This window comes from Vanacampus margaritifer, chromosome 2 (genome assembly GCF_051991255.1).
Source record: "Vanacampus margaritifer isolate UIUO_Vmar chromosome 2, RoL_Vmar_1.0, whole genome shotgun sequence".
Lineage (NCBI taxonomy): Eukaryota > Metazoa > Chordata > Actinopteri > Syngnathiformes > Syngnathidae > Vanacampus > Vanacampus margaritifer.
The window spans coordinates 15,094,775-15,114,115 of NC_135433.1; the positions used below are offsets into that span (position 1 = coordinate 15,094,775).

At 40.0% G+C, this 19,341-nt stretch overlaps 1 protein-coding gene across 4 annotated transcripts in view; it reads right to left on the bottom strand.

Annotated features, from left to right (window-relative positions):
* Positions 1–3,206: 3,206 nt before the first annotated feature.
* LOC144043053 (LIM and SH3 domain protein 1-like) overlaps positions 3,207–19,341 on the bottom strand; it is a 40,966-nt gene continuing 24,831 nt past the window's right edge. The window contains exons 4-10 of one of the 4 annotated variants that reach the window (XR_013291039.1): positions 15,758–15,865; positions 11,283–11,385; positions 11,101–11,198; positions 10,734–10,938; positions 7,581–7,616; positions 6,407–6,480; positions 3,207–5,479 (exon numbers count right to left, since the gene is read on the bottom strand). Coding sequence is in view for 2 of the 4 variants with exons in the window: in XM_077556274.1 (XP_077412400.1) it covers positions 10,765–10,938; positions 11,101–11,198; positions 11,283–11,385; positions 15,758–15,865 (483 nt within the window). In the remaining 2 variants the exon portion in view is untranslated. Of the gene's footprint in view, positions 5,480–6,406; positions 6,481–7,580; positions 7,617–7,740; positions 10,939–11,100; positions 11,199–11,282; positions 11,386–15,757; positions 15,866–19,341 lie in introns of those variants that run through there. The other 3 variants (XR_013291040.1, XM_077556275.1, XM_077556274.1) reach the window with 3 other exon arrangements.

Consider the following 19,341-nt stretch of genomic DNA (forward strand, 5'->3'; position numbering starts at 1 on the left):
ACTACAAAAAAAATACTGCCATCAGTTCCCTAAAGTTTATTTATAAGCCATATAGTCCATCCCTGCGTGAGTGCAGCACTCTACTGGTCATTGTAGCTTCAATTCTATACATATACTTGCACACTCAGATTAGACACTACTGTATCGTACTAAGATTCTCTCACAAACACTCAAGCCTTCATGCACTCATGCATACAGGCAGTTATATATGGCAGTACGGTAGCACGCCACGCGGTGGCGACTCTGTCATATGTACTAGACTGCTGTGCTCTTGCAAGTGATGTGTGGTAAGTCGGAAATGCTGAGTTATTGTTTTATCCACTAAATAAATAAGTACATGTGGACATTCTACAAGGCTTTGTTCCCTTGGGCTACCCAACACCTCTTCAACCACCACACGTTACAACTTACAACACAAAGACTTTCCATGATGGATTGCAACGTAAGTCAAGGGCGCCTCATGCTGGCTAAAAACAAACAAACAAAACCCACACACATACACATACGCTTTCATTATAAGCAATCGTCTTTATTGATCACAAAATATGACAACAAAATATTTGGTGGTAAACTGAAAGGTGATAGTCTTCATGCGTGTGTACAGTTAAAAACACCAATAACAAATGAGTTTTAAACCACAGCGAATGCTCCACTGAGATGCTAATAACCCGTATTGTGTTGATTTGTCACAAAAAACATGATGGACTAATTCAATCATTCGGGAGAGTCCATCTGTTAGCTTCTGCATGGAGAGACCTTCATGGTCCAGCCACTGGTTGTCCTCCCTGAGACAGATGAGGCGCACTTCACAGGTCACCTGACAACAAATATTTATTCGGACATATTACATTTAGTCACAAATCGTATTTTCTACACATAAAAAACACAACTCAATGTTTTAAGGGTACATTCGGTAAAAATATTTGTATTTTCGTAATGCCACTAAACGCATCCTCACCCTCGCCCGTGATGGAGGCAGCTGCAGGGATGCAGAGCAAAGGCGCCTCCTCTTCCTTGTCCTTTTCGTCGTCCTCCACAGGGTCGCCATCATTCTCAAAGCATGTAGATGATGTACGACAGGAAGACGAGGCCCATGATGGCGAAGAACATCAACATCATAATGTCTACCATGATTGCGATGACGACAAATCGGTCAGCGAGAAGCGAAGGCAACTGGGCGGGAGCCGGTGTATGACTTCGGCTGTAATCGGAAGACTTCGGAAATGGGCAAAGAACGCCAGTGAACGCCTTCAAACGCCGACCGTTCGTTGAGGATTTAAGCTCTGAAATGAACTAATTTAAGTTAAGTTTACAAAGATACAATCATAGTTTATTTATTTATTAGTATGTTTAAATATCGTTCATATGCCTCAGTACATTTAGTTAATTGAAGCGAAGTTAGGCTTTTAAAGTCGACACCTGGCAAAATAAGTTCGGGGAAATTATCGCATTGGTTTTGCATTATTGGATTTAGAAATCTTTTGAATCTGTTTCGACGAATGTGCGTTTAATGTGCGTTTTTCTGTTAAATTGACAGGTATTATTGTTTGTTTAAATGCTTGTTGCATGATGTCTAGAGTGGAATATGTACACACACGGCTGTGGTGTCGTTGCAGGGAAGGTAACTACGGCAGGTGGCAGTAAAGAGACATACAGTATATTTCGCCATAGAAGACAATTATTTTCCTTCCTGCTTGTCCGGTTTGGGGTCGCCGCAGCACGTCATTCCTTCAATTTATGAATCCTCCTCTCAGTCTCCAATTACAACTATTTTTTTTTATTTTTTACAAATGTGACGTTTGTCATGACCTTTGACTACTATAACAATCTGCCTGGTTTGTATGACAGTCACAGGCAAAAGCAATACAGCACAATACCCCGTTCATTTCCACTGTGTAAAAGGAGCATTTGCATTGCGGAAATATCAGAAATGACCGGATGTTCGGAATTTTAAATAGAAGAAAACAATCCCGGTAAACCTTAGTTAGTAAAACAACGCGAACCAACAAACAGACTTGCCATCCACTCTAACACGAGCTGACACCTTACTAGTTACGAGTAACACATTTGTAAGGACAAAGTTGGTTACAAGTCATTGTAGTGTTACGCTAGCTTGGCAGACAGACCTACTGACTTCTCAAACGCTAGCAAGCATTACAACCAGTGAAACGATTTGGGCACAAAGTTCATATCATTGGATGTTCTTCGCTAACCTGACATTGATTTTATCCATCGATTTCGATCTACACCGGTTCATTCTAAAACTTTCTGAAGTAACAGACTTGACACGTCTTCAAACATGTCTGAATTTGACTGCTGATTCAAATAACAAAAATACCCTCCCAATTCATACACATACATTTCTGATGCAAATGTTCCTTATCCAACGCCCACTACCTCTCCTATTTTTGTTGTTTACATTTATATAAGCCCCTCCACCTTCATAAATTGTGTTGCTGGTGAAATCATGTAACAATACACTTGACTAATTTCCCTGTTCAAAATATGCATCTTACAATCACAATGATGAAAAAAGGCTAAGAAGAAAAAGACGAGCACGGCATAGAAATGGTGGATTAGGAAATAATTCAAGAGATAAGGCCTTCATTCACATCTCACAGAAAAATAACAATGATAGGAAAGTTGAGGCAGAAGCAGAATAAAAGGTTTGAAAAGGTGTCACAATACAGCGTTGTGCTGTCTACACTCATTTTTGACCCAAAGGTCGACACGTTACAGTAAATAGGAAGTCAGATGTGTAATCAGGGTTAAAATAGTTTTGGGTTTTTCATTATAGTTAGTTTTTACTTTTGTTTTTATATTCAGTTTAAATTCATTTTCAGGGCATTTCTGAGTTTTTATTAGTTTTGAGTTCCCCCTGCTTTGTTTTAGTTTAGTTTGTATTAGTATCATTATTTTTTTTTTTTAATATGTGGAATATTTGTCAACTGCAAGAAAAAAAGTCACAGTAAAACTGTATAATAAAGTAAAATACAATTCCCAAATGACTTTTCTCTCTCTCTCTGTCTCAGATGGCCTCCACGTAGAAGTCCCTGACAAAAGTCTTGTCGCTTAGCCATTTTGGAGAAACACCAGCTTATAACCTGACTTTTAATTAACCCATTGGTTTTGGAAATGGCTCATATAAAAGCTAAAACCCTCCCAAATGATGTTTAATATACAAAAATAAATTTGCTTCACTGAAGAAATTTTGATCATTTAATGAACACAGAAAGGTCAGATTTTGGCAAGACAAAAGTTTTGTCGCCTACAAAAAGTCATGTGAAAATGGAACAAATAATTGACTTCAAATACAAAAAAAAGTTACATAACATCAGAGAATGACGTAGTGGTGCTGTGAGATCCTTATCTAATATCTTGTATGACTTCCATGAGCTTGAAGGACTGCATCCATGCGGTTCGGCAATGATTCATACAAGTCATCAGGAATAGCAAAGAAAGCAGTCTTACGTGCCTCCCAGAGTTCATCAAGATTATTTGGTTTGCTCTTCCATGCTTCCTCTTTCATTCTACCCCAGACATGCTCAATGATGTTCATGTCTGGCCAGTCTTGGAGCACCTTGATCTTCTTGGCCTTGAGGAACTTTGATGTAGAGATGGAAGCATGCGATGGAGCGCCATCCTGCTGCAAAATTTGACCCCTTTTATGGTTGGGAATGTAAGAGGTAGCCAATACGTCTTGATATTTTAGGCTATTGATATTGCCTTCCACCCTGCAAATCTCTTGAAGGCCCCATACTGGATGTAACGCCAGACCATGATTTTTCCGCCACTGTTTTCTGGGCAGAAGGTGGATTTCTCTGATGAATCTACGGTTGAATGACATCACAGCCACCGCAAATATTGCAGAAGACCTACTGGAGCCCGCATGGATCCGAGATACACCCAGAAAACAGTCATGCAATTTTAAAATTTAACAACATGCATCTGACGAATCGATTTATTACAAAACAAAGACTTGTCCTAAATTTTTAGTATATTATTTGTTTTCAATGATGCACATGCACATCTACTGCCAGTTGCATTTGGCTCTTGCCATAGATCCTCCAATATCGGCAAACATATACACAGTATTCAGTTTAGCTTCCACAAGCGCTTTGTCCGACGGGGGAAAATGGTAAATTTGATGTGAGGATTAGTTATGTATTGTACAAACGATGGATTACTTAACCCCTGGGCGTTATGCAAAAAATGGTCAAATAACGCCCAGGGGTTAAATGAGCAGCGACGCTGAAGCTGCCTCTACCGTTGCACTCCCCGTCTGTCAGTCTATATTATGAAAACCTAAACCGCAATTGCATTTCCTGGCCTAAAGATGGCAGTGTTTTCACAATTTGGCATTGGTGATGACGCTGGTTTCCTCGTTTCCTACAATTTAAAAAAAGCACTTATTTTAACCTGCTCTCATTTCCACAAAATCAAAATGGCATTGAGTTTTTCCCGTTTCACACTCAACACTACTCCAGTTTTCAAATAAATCAAACTTGTGTCTACATATTCGAGTGTCCTTCTTTGTTTCATATTGACGTGCTAAACTGTGGGTACAGATTGCTAAACCGTGGGAACGGATTGCTAAACCGTGGGTACAGATTAATAAACTGTGGGTACAGATCATCAAAACGTTTTTTTCATACACTGGCACCAGAGGCGCGCCGTAGGATTCCGCCTGGTCCAAACAAAAGATTTCTTCCGCAGGGTTGACTTCGACAAAACGTCTGGTACATTTCAGACTCATGTTGGAGAAAATCTTTTTGGTAGTTTAACTAGCACAGGAACTGTGAAGGTAAAATTGGTGCAAAAGCAACTTGTAGCTGTAGAAAAATTTTGTATTAGCAAAAATAACTTTTAGTCATAGAAAATTAATTTATTGTAGTCGCAAAATTAAGCTGCAGGTGTGGAAAAGCGAATTTATAGTGGTAGAAATGGCCACTGGGAGAAGCGCTGCTTCTGTGTAGACACAAGTGACTTTTGCACTGAATGTCTCCTAAAATATGGAGCAAACCTATTTTGTACTTTGAGGCTGACATGGCAGGCCTAAGATGCAAACCATTCGTCGCACCTTACTTATGTAATTCTTGTACGAATAATATGTGTCAAGAAATTGTGTTAACCATTTTTTTTTTCTAACGCTAAATTCTCATAATGATAACCTCCTGTTAGGTGCATATTCATGATACTCACTACTATACAGGGCTGATTTACTATTACAGTACTTTCACTATGGGCCTTGCAGTGAACACTTTGTTTTCCAGCAAACTACATTCAAGCCCGCTCAGGCCGTGTTAAATAATGTCAAACAAAGCTGAAATAAAAATTAAATGCCGACTTTCGCTATGAAGCTTTGATAAATAACTCACCTACTCATAAAACCCATTACTGTATGGAATTTTCTCAGGTTCAGACCAGACTCATGATTTGACACTCACCTGCAGCAGCGAAGACCTGATCCGACGTTCTTCTAGAAGGCAAAATAGAATACTGTATGTGTAAGCTAGTGAATTAGCTATGCTAAAATGACTACTGTACTACAATATACTAAAAATGATGACAAAGACCTGCATTCATTGCTTATTTACACAAACCAGTATTGTCAGGCAGATCTTTTAATTCCAGTAATTTAAGTTTCCTGAAAATGAATAAAGTTATGACTCGTGAAAATGTCCCAATTTCTGGCAAAAGTCTTAATGCAAAGTATCGTAAATGGGATCGAGTTTAGAGTCTTCTTTTTTTTAAGAATCTGAGACCGAGTTTCAAACATCCATAACGTTCTTAACCTTTATCCTATTTTCAAAAGATTGCCGTCATTGGAAAACGTGCTAAAGACAAAAATTGTATAGTTATGATGTTAATTAGTCGCTACATGAATCATCACAATATGAAAAGTACTAATATTAAGATTTCAATTTCAACAGAAACCGATTTGAAAGCCTCAATTTAGTAATGTAAATATGAATGCGGTAAAATACAAGGTAAAACTAATGACTTCTGTTGCTGTAGGACTACATTTTGTCCTGTTTTTCTGACTTTTTTGTGTGTGGAGGTGGTGGGTGGGTGGGCAATTTGTTTTTGTGTATTATTGGGGCATTTGTTTTTGTGTATTATTTATTTATTTTATTTTTTTGTTCTGAATATTGTTTTTACTGTTTTTCTACATATTTTTTCTGTCATGAAATTATTTATATATATATTTTCTGAAAAACAGAGCACTAGCTTCTGTTTTTCTGAGTTACAATTTTATTTTATTTCTTTAAACCTCTGAACTCCAAGTTACTTGTTGCAGACTCGCTAATGGCGGACACGTTCCCGCATGCAATACACTTCCGTAGAAACGTAACTGTTCGCTTACTAAAATCATGCCGATCGATTGACATGTTCGTATGCTTACCGTAACTGAGCCAGTAAGTGATATAGTTGAAGGTACGTTGGAGGTATGCGGGAAAGTGTCCGTCATTTGCGAGTCTGCAACAAGTCACAGAAAATACATTAAAAAAAAAAAAATCAGAAAATGAAAAATTACACGAAAAAAACCCAATTCCCCCGCCCCCAAAAAAGTAAGAAAAACAGGTTTCTTTTTCCAACCAAGTGAATGCAATACACCTGCGTCGTTGACTGAGCCTTTTTCGTGCCATTCACACACACACATACAAAACAAAGTCCCTCAAGGTTTAGTACGTTCAGCGTCAGTTTAGTGACCTCTCATGGCGAAAACCAAGGCTGCAGTGGCAGTAAAACAAAAGTCGTAGAATTTTTCTAGTTTGGATGTACTGTGCTGGACTTGTGGGCTGTGGAAGACTGAAATGTAAATGAAAACACCCAACACTTTTTGAATTGAGCCTTTTCTTTCCCTTTGCTCAAAACACCTCCAGATTTGGAAAAAAACACTAAAACAGTTTATGCCAAACATTTAAAAAAAAGTTTGTTTTTTTGGGGGTCGTATTTTATTTTTAATCAGTGCTAGTGGGGGACCAGATCGGAGAACCACATATTGTACTTCCTAACCAGATGTATTACAAAAATGCAATATAAATATGGACAAAATAAAACAATTATGCATGCAAAGTATGATCTCTCTATATATTTCATTTTCATAATATATTTCTAAATGCATGTATAAAAAAAATAAACTATCCTAACCCAACAACAAAGGTTTTGAAGCAAACCAAATACTGTGAACTCAAACTAAAAAATCAGCACACTTAAAAATGTTAATATCATCAAAGTACTGATTTGTCTTGCATAGCATTCCAAATCAACGTCAGGTATTGTTTTAAGTATAATTGCGGCAAGTGTCAGTAGAAAGAGACTTGCTCATAGAAGCAAACAATGCAAGAAATCCTGGACGTTAGCAAAACAATGGAAACCAATTTAAACAACGTTTATTTGTTGATTGAAATGTTAAAGTAGTGGCGACTATATGACACTTCTTGATCAACACCCGGGTGGTTTGAAACGACGATAAACCAAGCAATTTCAACTACTATCCAATTCAAATACATCAAAACATCTACAGTATGTAAAGCATTGAATTAAAAGTCAGAAAGTGGCATTCCAGCCCTCACCTGTGATTTGATGCTGAAACTCTCGTCCAGCTCCGCCTGTAACAAATAGTTTGACATTCAATACAACAGGTGCCTAATGCAGACAGAGGCCCAAACGTACACTGTTCTTTTTGCCCCAATTGTGTCCCAATGAACTTTGCAGTGAAAAGTGAGTCAAACGGTCTGAGAAAAATGACTTTTATTGAATCTGCAGAATCATTAAGTACAGTTTGAAGTGCTCTGACACGAGATGATATCAGGTCCTAACATCTGACAATGTCATGTACTTTTTTTTTTTTTTAACGTGTCAATATGCATATGCTATCTTTATTCCATTTTTAAAAAATCATAACAAAATTATATTTAATAAAACAAGACGGAGATGCACAAAACGGATCTGCAAGCTTCCACCTGCGGGATTACAAGATTCCTATTATGCTGTGTACATATAAATGGGAATGATGAGAAACACGGAATGGCGGGTCAGAAGCACAGACGGTGAAGGCTCGGTAGAGGCGAGGACAGGATAACTTAGATAGGAGAGAGAGGAAGAGGGACCAAAAAAAAATGGAATCATGAGTCAGCAGTGACATCTGATTCCATCCAAAATGGCAAGCTGTCAAACACAGAGAACTAAATTGCGCAAAACATTTTAAAATAAGATTTTAAAAACGACTCCCATGATTCCTTCTGCTATTGTAAATATGGCCCCAGTCCTAGTGTGTTGTTTGAGAATGACAGAATAGTTTCAGAGATGATGTAACTAGCTTGACAGACAGATCAAACCAAACACTAGCCAATAAAATCCTTACGGGTAACACCTTTTGAAGGCAAAAAATTGCTGTGCCCGATGGCTAAATTGCTGTCAACAATGCCAGAAAATTGCGCTCTAAAATGACAGTCATTTTTAAGCCTACAAAAATGTGTTAACATTCCAAATAAAACAAAAAATCCTATTATTCCCTCAGACCCATTTATAAACATGCCCTCAGCCGCAGTGTGTTGTAGAAGACGCAATATGACGGAGATTAAGTACACAGAACATTTGAAGTGCTAGCTTGACAGATGGCTTGAACAACAAACAAAGGATAGCTCACGTTATCAGTTACTAATAAAGAGTTGTGTGGGGAAAAAACTGTTGTGCCCATTGGTTAATTTACTGATAGTCATGCCCAAAAAAGGTCACTTTTACATCAGCAAAATGTGTGCAGGAAAAAAAAAAAAAAGGTAGTCTGACATCCATTAGCTTGAAAGAGTGACTTGCCAACCTCTCAAATGCTAGCTAACTCCTTACTGGTTACTAGTGACACACGTTTGGGAAAAAAGGTTGCATTAACGCTCGTCGTAGTGCTTCGCTAGCTTGACAGACTAGCCGACATGCTACTAGTACTAGTTTTTGGGACAAAGTTCAAGTTTATGTTTGTCGTAGTGCTATTCTAGCCTGACAGACTGTCTTACCAATCACTCAACCGCTAGCTGACGTCTTACTAGTCACTAGTAACACTTTTTTTGTGGACAAAGTTGGTATTAATAGTAGTCGTCAATGCTACGCTAGCTCGACAGAGTAACTTGCTGACTAGCTGAAGCGTTATTAGTAACGTTTTTAGGGACAAAGTTCGTATTATTGATCGTTGTTCTATGCTAGCCTGATTTAGTGATTTTATTGATCTCCCAAGCCATTAAACGCGATCCGAGGTTGCTGTGCCTTATGGTCAAACAAGATTGAATCCTGTCCTGAGGAAGGTGGTGTGCTGTAAAACTTTTTCAACGGGTGTAGATATTTGACTGATGATAAAATTAAGACCCCAAGATTCCCCCGGCCACCATTATACACATAGTAAAAAATTTCCTGACGCATCATGACGTCTATTATGATACACAATTGTACAATTGTCAACTAGCTAAGTCATGAGAGCAATGCCAGAAAACTGTACCCCGAATCAATCATGTCCCGTTGTCGGAGATTATTTACACTGAGGAATGGTCGTCGCAACTACCAACCAATCAATTATAGTCGATTGGTTTTCGGGCACACCATTGATATTAGCCGTTAGCATTCCGTTCACTCCACCACTGCGTCCTTATCCAACTCCCACTACCGCTCCTTTTTATATAAACTCCTCCACCTTCATAAATTGCGTTGCTGGTTTATTCATTTAATACACTTGACAATTTGTCCTGTTCAAAATGAGCATTGTACAATCACAACAATGGAAAAAAAGGTAAAAAGAAGAAAAACGAGCACAAGATAGAAGAAGTGGGTTGCTAAATAAACAACAAGTCAAGGATTCAGAAGTCATTCATTCACATCTCACAGAAAAAATAAAGATTGGAATGTTGTTGAAGCGGCGGAATAAAAGTTTTTAAAAAAGTGCCACAATACAGTTGTGCTGTGTACGCAAAATTTGTCGCAAATGGGGGGAGCAAAGGACGTCACATCACAAGAAACAGAAGTCAGATGTCTACATAATATATATATATATATATATATATATATATATATATTTGTTTGTGTGTGTTGGACGTTCCCCAACATATCCCTGATCCCTTTTGTGTCTGCTCGAGACCAAAACCAAACAAAAAACAAAATGACAACAGCAGGTGCTCCGGATTCCAGTTGAACAACATTACCCACAATGCAGCGCGTCACATCGGGTCTATAAATATATTAAGACTTAAACACTCTGTTAGGACGGACAGCTGGCTGATCCGAGGGTTCAGAGATCAAAGGAATGTACAAGTGTTCGAGCGGCTTGAGATTAAACTTGTCTTCCAGTCTTGCGGAGGAAACGCACGCACGCAAATAAACAAAATAACATCTGTGCGCAATGACTCATGGGGGATTTTTCCAAATATTTTTCCTTGTATTTTGCCTCATGCAGCGCGGAGGGGAACGTTAAGTGCTATAGCCAGGATGGAGATGACTTCCGGAACGCGACGAAGATGGAGGAGGATGAGTGACATCCAAAAAGACCAACATCAGCACACACCGACAGAAAAAAAAGACGGAAGAAGGCTTGAGGTTAGCGAGCGGAACAGCGAGAAAGGGGCCAGGCAAGAAGGGGGGGGGGGGGCAAATCAAGAGAAGCGGCGTTTAAGATGAAATGGCACTGGGCTTTTTTTTGTTGTGTTTTTTGTTTGTTTTTTTAAACTCCTTTCCCTCCCTTTCTCTACCTTCTCTTCTCTCTCTCTTTTTCTCTCCCTCTCAGATGGCCTCCACGTAGTTGGCGGGCAGCATTCCCTGCTGGTTGGTGCGCTCCACGCGGCCGTACATCCAGCCCTCGTCGATCTGCTGCACGTCCACGATCACGTCGCCGTCAATGAAGGAGACCTCGTCTTCGTCAGCGGCGGCGTAGTCGTACACCGCCCGGTACCGCTTCTGTGGAACCAACGAACACGGACATGACATTTATGGAAGACGCGGTGCTTTTGCTTGGGTGCCAGTGCTAGTAAACGTGAATGTTATTGATCATCATTCTTCAAAAGCCGTTTCTTTTCAAGCTCTTGTGTGAATTAGGATCATGGGTGATGGAGGGCGTACCCCGGCGCTTGGAGGTGGCGCGGCAGCTGCCGGGCGCACGGGCTCAGGGGTAGGATCATAGTGGTAGTTCTGAGAGGCGGCCGGGGGCTGGTAGGCTGCTGTTAAAAACACAAGTTAGACAAATGGCAGAAAGTTGCGATAATGGTTAGGATGAATTGCGACCGGTTTTGTAGCAGGACTACCTGGGGCGGGGTTGCTTGGCTGTTGATGCGGAGTCTTGCTCTTCTCAAAATCCTCATGGACATGTGAAGTCTTGCTCTTCTCAAACTCCTCATGGTATTTGATCTAAAGACACAATGGAAAACAAACAGAACAATTAATCAACTGATACCAATTTGCTCCTTTCCATTAGGGATAGACCGATTATCAGCCAGGCTGATTATCGGTGCAGATATGAAGCATTTTGACACATATCTGCATCGGCCTTTTTCCGAATGTGAAGGGCGATAAAGCTGGTATCTCAGTGAGTGGTGAATGCTTGCGAACGTAACAAACTTTTTTTTTTCCATCAGAATTTGTAAGATGTTTACTTGTCACAAATACATTTCAAACCTATTTAGACAATTTTTCACCGTCTGCAAACATCTTTTGAAACCTTTGACAAACCATAACCAAAACCCCAAATGAGCTAAATTCGCATGCATTTGTGGCTCATCTACGGCTTTATTTAAATTTCCATAATAGAAAAAAAAATGATGCTGACACTGGGAACGCTCTACACATTTTAGTTTAAAAATTAAATAACATTGAATTAAGAAATTATGTTGAAATTTTGAAAACTATTTACAGTACTATTTACTTGCTTAGTCTTTAATTTAACTTAACACATCTTGATGACCCTTGAAGCTCCCTGCAATTTCTGTTCTAATTTTGTAACAAAGCCAACAATTCTATATAATTTTAAAAAGAAAAGACAAAGAAAAGAAGAAGAAAAAAAAGACTTCAACGAGTCACTTTTCTGAATTCTGACATCACTCCGCTCATTGGTTCATTCCACTGTCTGTTAGCTCAGGTTTGCCCCGCCTCCAAAATGCGACTGATAGGACGGCTGACCAGAGCCAAAGCCGCAAATGAGTCTGGATTTCCAGGCTAAGAACTTTCAGCCCCCCTAAAACAAAAATTCCAAAATAATTTGTGGCTATTAGACCAGTCGTGGCCAATTTCGGTCCTCGAGAGCCACTATCCAGCCTGTTTTTTCCATGTCTCCCTCCTTCAGCGCAGCTGAATCCAATGATCAGCTCATCAGCAAGCTTTGCAGAAGCCTGATAACGATCCTAATCATGAATCAGGTGTATTACTGGAGAGAAACATGGAAAACAAGCTGGATAGTGGTTCTCGAGGACCGAACTTGGGCACCCCTTTACTAGACCAACTTCTGACAATTATATACCTTTAGGTCTACTATTCACAAATTTTACTTTGATTTCCTGAAGGTACAGAAACAAGGCAGTTCACTTTATAACCACCAGGGGTCTCCCTCTCGCAGCACACGCTGACTATAGTGACGGGCGTGGGGACCATCAGAGTGCAGTAACACCTCCAGCCTCCAGACTCTGACAGGATGTGACATCTCAACAGGCATGAAACCGGGCGTGTGCCATCGCCTAGCAACCACTGCTGACACATCGGCCCAAGCAGGTGAAAAAAAAAGGAAAAAAAAGACGAGGCCTACTGATGAAACTTGCCCTTCATGAATAGAGGTCTGTCAACAGACTCACAGCAGTCCCGGGTCAAGATTTACGGCCCGGCTCGCAGACGCCATCAAAGGGTCCACTGTGCTTGGAGGCGGCGGCGAGGAGTCCATTTGCAGTGGCGAGGACAGCGGGCCAAGTGACGGAGAGAACAATGCTCTCAAGCGCAACATGCTGCTGCAGTGTGTGCGTGTGTGTGTGTGTGTGTGTGCGTGTGAGAGGGAGATGATTTGGGTTTTGTTTTTTGAGGAGCAGTTTGAACAGTTGGCAGGAAGTGAGTGGCCTGTGCTCCTCAATGGTGGGAAGGGAGCACAATAAAAGAAGCGGGACGCAAGATGGCAGTTTGTCGTTATGACAAGCTGGGGGAGTGATTGCTAGCAGATGTGACGCCTCGATCTCAGCTCGTCCCCCTGCTGTGGCGTTTGCGTGACGTACCTTTTGTGTCATTACGCGCTGGGAAGTGTGTGCGATTCCCGTGGGAATCGTGGCGGGCGAGGTACGTGAGATGAAGTGGTGTGTGACTTTCTACTTCACTGCTCTTATTTGCAGGCTAATTAATGATGTGGGGCAGAGCAGAAAAAAAAGTGTCTCACTGATGAAAAAGCAGTACAGTGAAACACTATTTACAGTCGTTTGTGAGCAAGCCCCGATGCAAATAGAAAAAAAGAGTCAAGTCATGGATGTCCCACCCTTGAAAATGTTTATAATTTCCTCTATTAATAGTTGAAGCTACTCGTTAGTGGGACACTTACTGTACATTCTTCCATTTATAGATGACGCACTCATTGGAACATTCAAAGCAGCAGAAATCTTTCTGTGCCTCGCGACAATCATATCTCGGGGAGTCTCACACAATTCCTTTGACTTCATGCTAGGTTTTTACACACTGACATTCACTGTCACCTGCAGGAACTTATACAGAGAGGTTTGCCTTTAGAAATATGTCAAATTAAACTGGTGAACTCCAATCTAGCTGTATGAACATCTCAACTATGATCAGAGGAAACATTATGCACCGTAGCGCAACTTCGAGCTTTGTGGCAAAGGATGTGAATAATTCTGTACGTGTGATTTCTTAGTTTATTTTAATAAGTCGACAAAAAATCATCAAAAAACATCATTATGTGGTCTTGTGTGAAGAATTTTGAGGGCAAAAAATGAATTTATTCCATTTTGCAATGAGAGTGTAACATAAGATTATGGGAAAAAGTTAAGCGGTGTGAATGCTTTCCTGATGCACGAATGTGAGTGTAAGTTAATGCTGAAGTTTATTTCGCTGTTGTACAATTGTTCACAAATGTTGGTTTACGTTAATGTTTACAGATGAACATCTGAAAGTTTACCTTGACCATGAAATGGTGATGGGAATGAACATTGAATTTTGCAGATTAGCTCGCATGAGATAGCTAATGTTTGCACAACTGCCACAAGGCACTCCAGGGAGCAATTAGCTTTTTAACCTATTCATTGCCGGCTATAGACGACAAAAATTCATTTGAACTATTTCTATTAGTTTCACATTTTTTCCCACTTTTGTTAACAATAGTATGAAAACCAAGAAAAAAATTATTATACATTTAGAACAGATATAAAATTTGTGATTAATCGTTAACTAGTGAAGTCATGCAATTGATTACAATTAAACATTTTAATCGCCTGACGCCCTTAATTTTTAATAATCTTTCATTTAAAATAAATTACTAAATAATTTTGATTAAAAAAAATATTTATATCTTTAAAAAATATAAAAAATGAGGGGCGTCAGGTGATTAAATTTTTTAATCGTAATTACACGACTTCACTAGTTAACTCACGATTAATCAAAAATTCTCTATTTGTTCTAATAGAATTAAAAAACAAAAGTAGGGGGAAAAAAGTTAAACTAATTGAAATAGTTCAAATGAATTTTTGATGTCTATAGCCATCAATGGCAGTGAATGAGTTAAACATTAATCACCAGGCTTTATTAACTTGTCCCTTTTCCAAAGATGAGACTGTTGCTCATTCACACAGCTGTTGCAGGTTGCCCCATCAAGATTTGATTATAATTGCTATCAACAAGCGAAAAACAAAGTCTGGAAATGTCCAAGTTGTGCATCAGTCTTACACATTTGAACTGAAACTTTTTCCACAACATACATTTTTTGTGTGTGTGGTTAAAATGCACAAGTCGTACCTCTCTCACTATAAGAACTTGATTGCCTTAATCAGTGTATTTTTAATTGTGACGTGCTATGCTTGCTCGCTATGCTTACCTGAAAATGCAGCTGTTGTTGGCGAGGGCACTTTAGAACGCCTCGTTGTCAACAGCGAGTGCTCGCATGTCACGGTTATAAAGGTAAAAGCATGAGGAGGGGGAAAGAATGGGAGAAAGTGAAAGGAAACAGCCCGAATATAAAGCCGGCATGTGAGTCAGGGCTTTGCGTCCGTGTTGCCACCTTAGTGCGCCTCGTTGTCGGGTGTGAGCGAGTGCACGCCACGATGAGAAAGGTGGAAGCATTAGGAGGCAAGAAAGAGAAAGGAAAAGCCTGCCTTGACAGCCAACATGTGGACTGGAGCTTTTGTGCTGTGTGGCCGCTTTAGAGCGCCTCATTGTCATCTTTGAGTGCACACATGACACAAGAAGGAAGGCGGAAGAATAAGGTGGGAGGAATTATTTTTTTTTTTTATCCAACTTGACAACCACCATGTGGACTGTCAGGCTGGCGTGGCCGCTTTAGAGTGTTTCATTATTGAAACGTGGAAGAGTAGCTAGTATTCTATTTGACAGTTGAGTGGGCGTGGTTTCAGCACACCACAGTGTTTGAAGGTGGAGAGAAAGACTTGATTCTTCATCATTTTGAAGTCTCGTTAACAAACCGCATTTTTTTTTTTAAATTTGACAGGGTTGTTAACACGTATGTGTTCTGTCAAATTTAGAGATATTTATCTTCACTCGACAGGGCTCCTACTTGATGGAAACTTACGTTGCTGATTTGGTCCTGTGATCTCTTCAGTCTCTGCAGCTCTGGTGTGTCTGTGACCACGGTGTAGGATTTCCCTTTATTCTTTTCAAAATCCTCCTTGTAGAGAACCTAAGTAGAGAAAAACAAATCATTAGTTGGTACATGGGAGCTTGGACGCGCAAAAGTGGAATGAAATTATTCATAGCCGCTGACCTACATTCTGTATTCTTTTTCAAACGTGTCCACTTTTTTCAACAACTTGTGTGATGCTTCTTACTAAGCAAATTTGATTTCGATGCAGTGATTTTCTTAACGAACTTTGGGATGAATAGACTGAAAGCAAATCGAAGATCAGTGAGCATGTGACAAAGGCTTGGCACGGTGTGTTCTGCTTCGTCTTCTGTGTTGCCGCGCACTTCCTGTTCCAGGCGGCATTGACAGCCAAAGGTGCAAACCATATATGGGCACGAGGAAGGTATTGTCACGCGTGCAGTAATGACTCGGCAGTTAGGTACTTGACTTGTACTTGTTTAGAAGTCCTTTGAGGGGTTTTTACCTGATGCATGGAAATATCACTAGGACAAATCCCTTCATACTTTCCTCCATGTTTTGATTCACGGTTTCCATAAACATTGGTTTTCTCGTCATCCTTGTTTTTAATGTCTCTCTAACTGCTGCTCTCTTCCAATCACATTGCCGCTTTCCTTCCCCGCCCCCTCCTTTGTGCGCCTTCATTCATATTTCACTGCGTATGTATGAATCTCCTCCCCGCCCGGGAGATCTTCCGTCGTCGTTCCGGGGATGTTGCGTTTCCTCTTTCAGCCAGGCTCCTCCCTCCCTTCCTACCGCCCAGTACCCAGCTGTCTTTCTTCCTTTTTCTCTCCCTCTCTTCTTTATTTCTCTCCTTTGCAAAGTCTTGTAATGAGGTGTGACAGCTTCCATAGCAATGAGGTTCCCATAGCAATGGTGCCAAAGCACGAGCGTCCCCAAACAAACTGCTTTATTCAGCTGGTTATTCCACTCAGAATGACTCACTCTGTTCTTTCTGAAGAATGAGTTGAGAATAAATGGTGCGAAATTATGAGTGAATTTTAAGCGGCTATCCATTTGAACAAAACCATGCATTTTTTGGGGGCCATTGAACTTCCCTGCTTAAGATATGAGGAGTATTTATAGTGAAAGAAATAGCTTCCTGTTCCCTGTGGTACATCACACAATTGTCCTGCGCTGTTAAATGATTGATTCTATGTTTAAACATTGCTCTCAGTGATTTGTCTGTCTGGGCAGCACTGTGTACAAGTGTTAGCCCGTCTGTCTCACAGTATTGAGGTATGGGGTTTGAATGTCATCAGAATGAGCTTGCATGCTTTCCCTTTGCTTGCAGGGATTTTCTCGAGGCAATATGGCTTCCTCACACATCCCAAAAAACATGATTGTCTATCGGTGTGAATAGTAGTGTGAATGCTTGTTCTTCTTTAAGCACATTTGACTGGCGATCAGTACAAGGGGTACAACTATTTGCCCACTTCGACTCACCGCGGCAAGGAAAATAGGGCTAGACGATTAACCAAAATTGTATCGGGATTTCGATTTTGGCTTCATCATTAAAACTAAATGTAATGATCGAAGAAAAACGATTAATGTGCAGAATGTTGCGGCGTCGGCCACACAAACATATTATAAATGTATACTGCTTTAAGGCATACCTCACTTCCCCTTTTACCCATTCGTTACAAAGACGGAAGTCGATTTGAATGTCTGCGCAATTACTTCTGTCAAGGCAGAAGCTGCAAAAAACACAAAGAAACGAAAATTTTTGTCTGAAAAGACCAAAAAAAAAAAAAAAAAGAAAAAGGGAGGCTAGGGCTGGACGATTAAACGAAATGTTATCGTGATTTCGATTTTGGCTTCTCTCGATCAATAAAACGTAATGATCGCAAAACAGGACGCCGAGGTGCGTTTACAAGTTCCCTACGTTGTGAAAGGACCCTGAATGCACCATGTAGCCAGACTGGAGCAAATCAGTGTGATTCAGCCATCCCTAAGTGTCCTTTAAGCTGTTTAATGACATTCCAGTTGAAGTTAACTGTAAAACTAAACATATGATAAGGAGAATACCATATAGTGTGTATTTAAATACAAAACATGCTTCGTCTTTAACACATCGCGAGGCTAGCACTAATGCTAATGCAAGTGAATGGAGGAGCCAATTCAAATGCTATGGAGACACACACAGTATAGGCCAAAAGTTTGGACACATCTTCTCATTCAATACATGCTTTATTTTCATGACTATATATACATGATAGATTCTCACTGAAGGCATCAAAACTATGACGACAACTATGACAACTAACGTACACATTTGGAGTTATCTACTTAACCAAAAAAAAAAACGCTGAAAATAATAAAATGAATACATTAACTAGAGCAAAGGATGGCTATTTTGAAGAATCGATCATATAAAACATGTTTGTCAGTTATTTCGCCTTTTTTTTTTGTTAAATACATAACTCAACATTGGTTCATACATAGTATTGATGCCCTCGGTGAAGTAACCAGTCATGAGAATAAAGTAAATGCATTGAATAAGAAAGTGTGTCTAAACTTATGGCCTGTACGGTAACCCACAGGTATGATAACACTACTCAAAGGCACAAATTCTACCCAATTTGTGAAAAACAAGTTATTTTAATAGAATTCAATCGCAACTTTCTTCTGTTTTCTTTGTCAAGTGTGTACACCATGGATGCATGGCACCACACTGCCCCCAATAGGCCAAAACGCGCAGGAACATCCAGTATTTATTTTGCAATTACTGTTTTAGTATACAGACGCTCCCCTACTTACGAACATTCGTGTTACGAACAACGGTACATACGAACATGTCTGCGCGCATGCGCGCATGTCAAAAAATGTTCGGAAAGAGATGCTGTAAGTTAGATTTTTTATTGCGCACCTTTTTCCGAGTACTGTAGTGCTTCTTTCCGCCGCTAATACCGACGCTTGGCGCTGTGAGAGCTCACCCAGCATTGGAGGCTCAGCAACGTGTCGAGGAGGAGGAAGAAGAAGAAACGCCTGTCGCTCATAGATAAAGCCATCGCACTCTTCGAGCAGCAAGACCCAAATATTGAACGTTGCACAAAGGTTGCAAATCAATTGAATGATGCCATACAGTGCTACCGCATCATTTATGATGAAAAAAGAAGGAAACTGTGCAATCGTAGTTAGATCGCTTCTTTCGGCCAGTTTCTAGTAAATCCTCCAAGGAAGATACTCATCAACCTTCATCTTCTTCTCCGCGACCCTCAACTTCTTCCTACATTGAAGTTACGGAGGAGGAAGTAACTTTTGAAGCCCATTCCAGCGACGACGAAGAAGCTCTCATGATATAAAATCCTCCTCTTCCTCCATCAAATCCTTAAGCATCGAGTACATCTTCCAAAAGTAAGTTAAACTTCATTTTATTTATCTTATTACGTACATGTACATACTGTGTGTGTCTCTCGCTCTCTCTCTCTAACATACGTAGTACAGTACTGTACGTATTCTCTTTAAACATAAATTATAATACAAAATATAGCACTGAAGCAACTTACGAACAA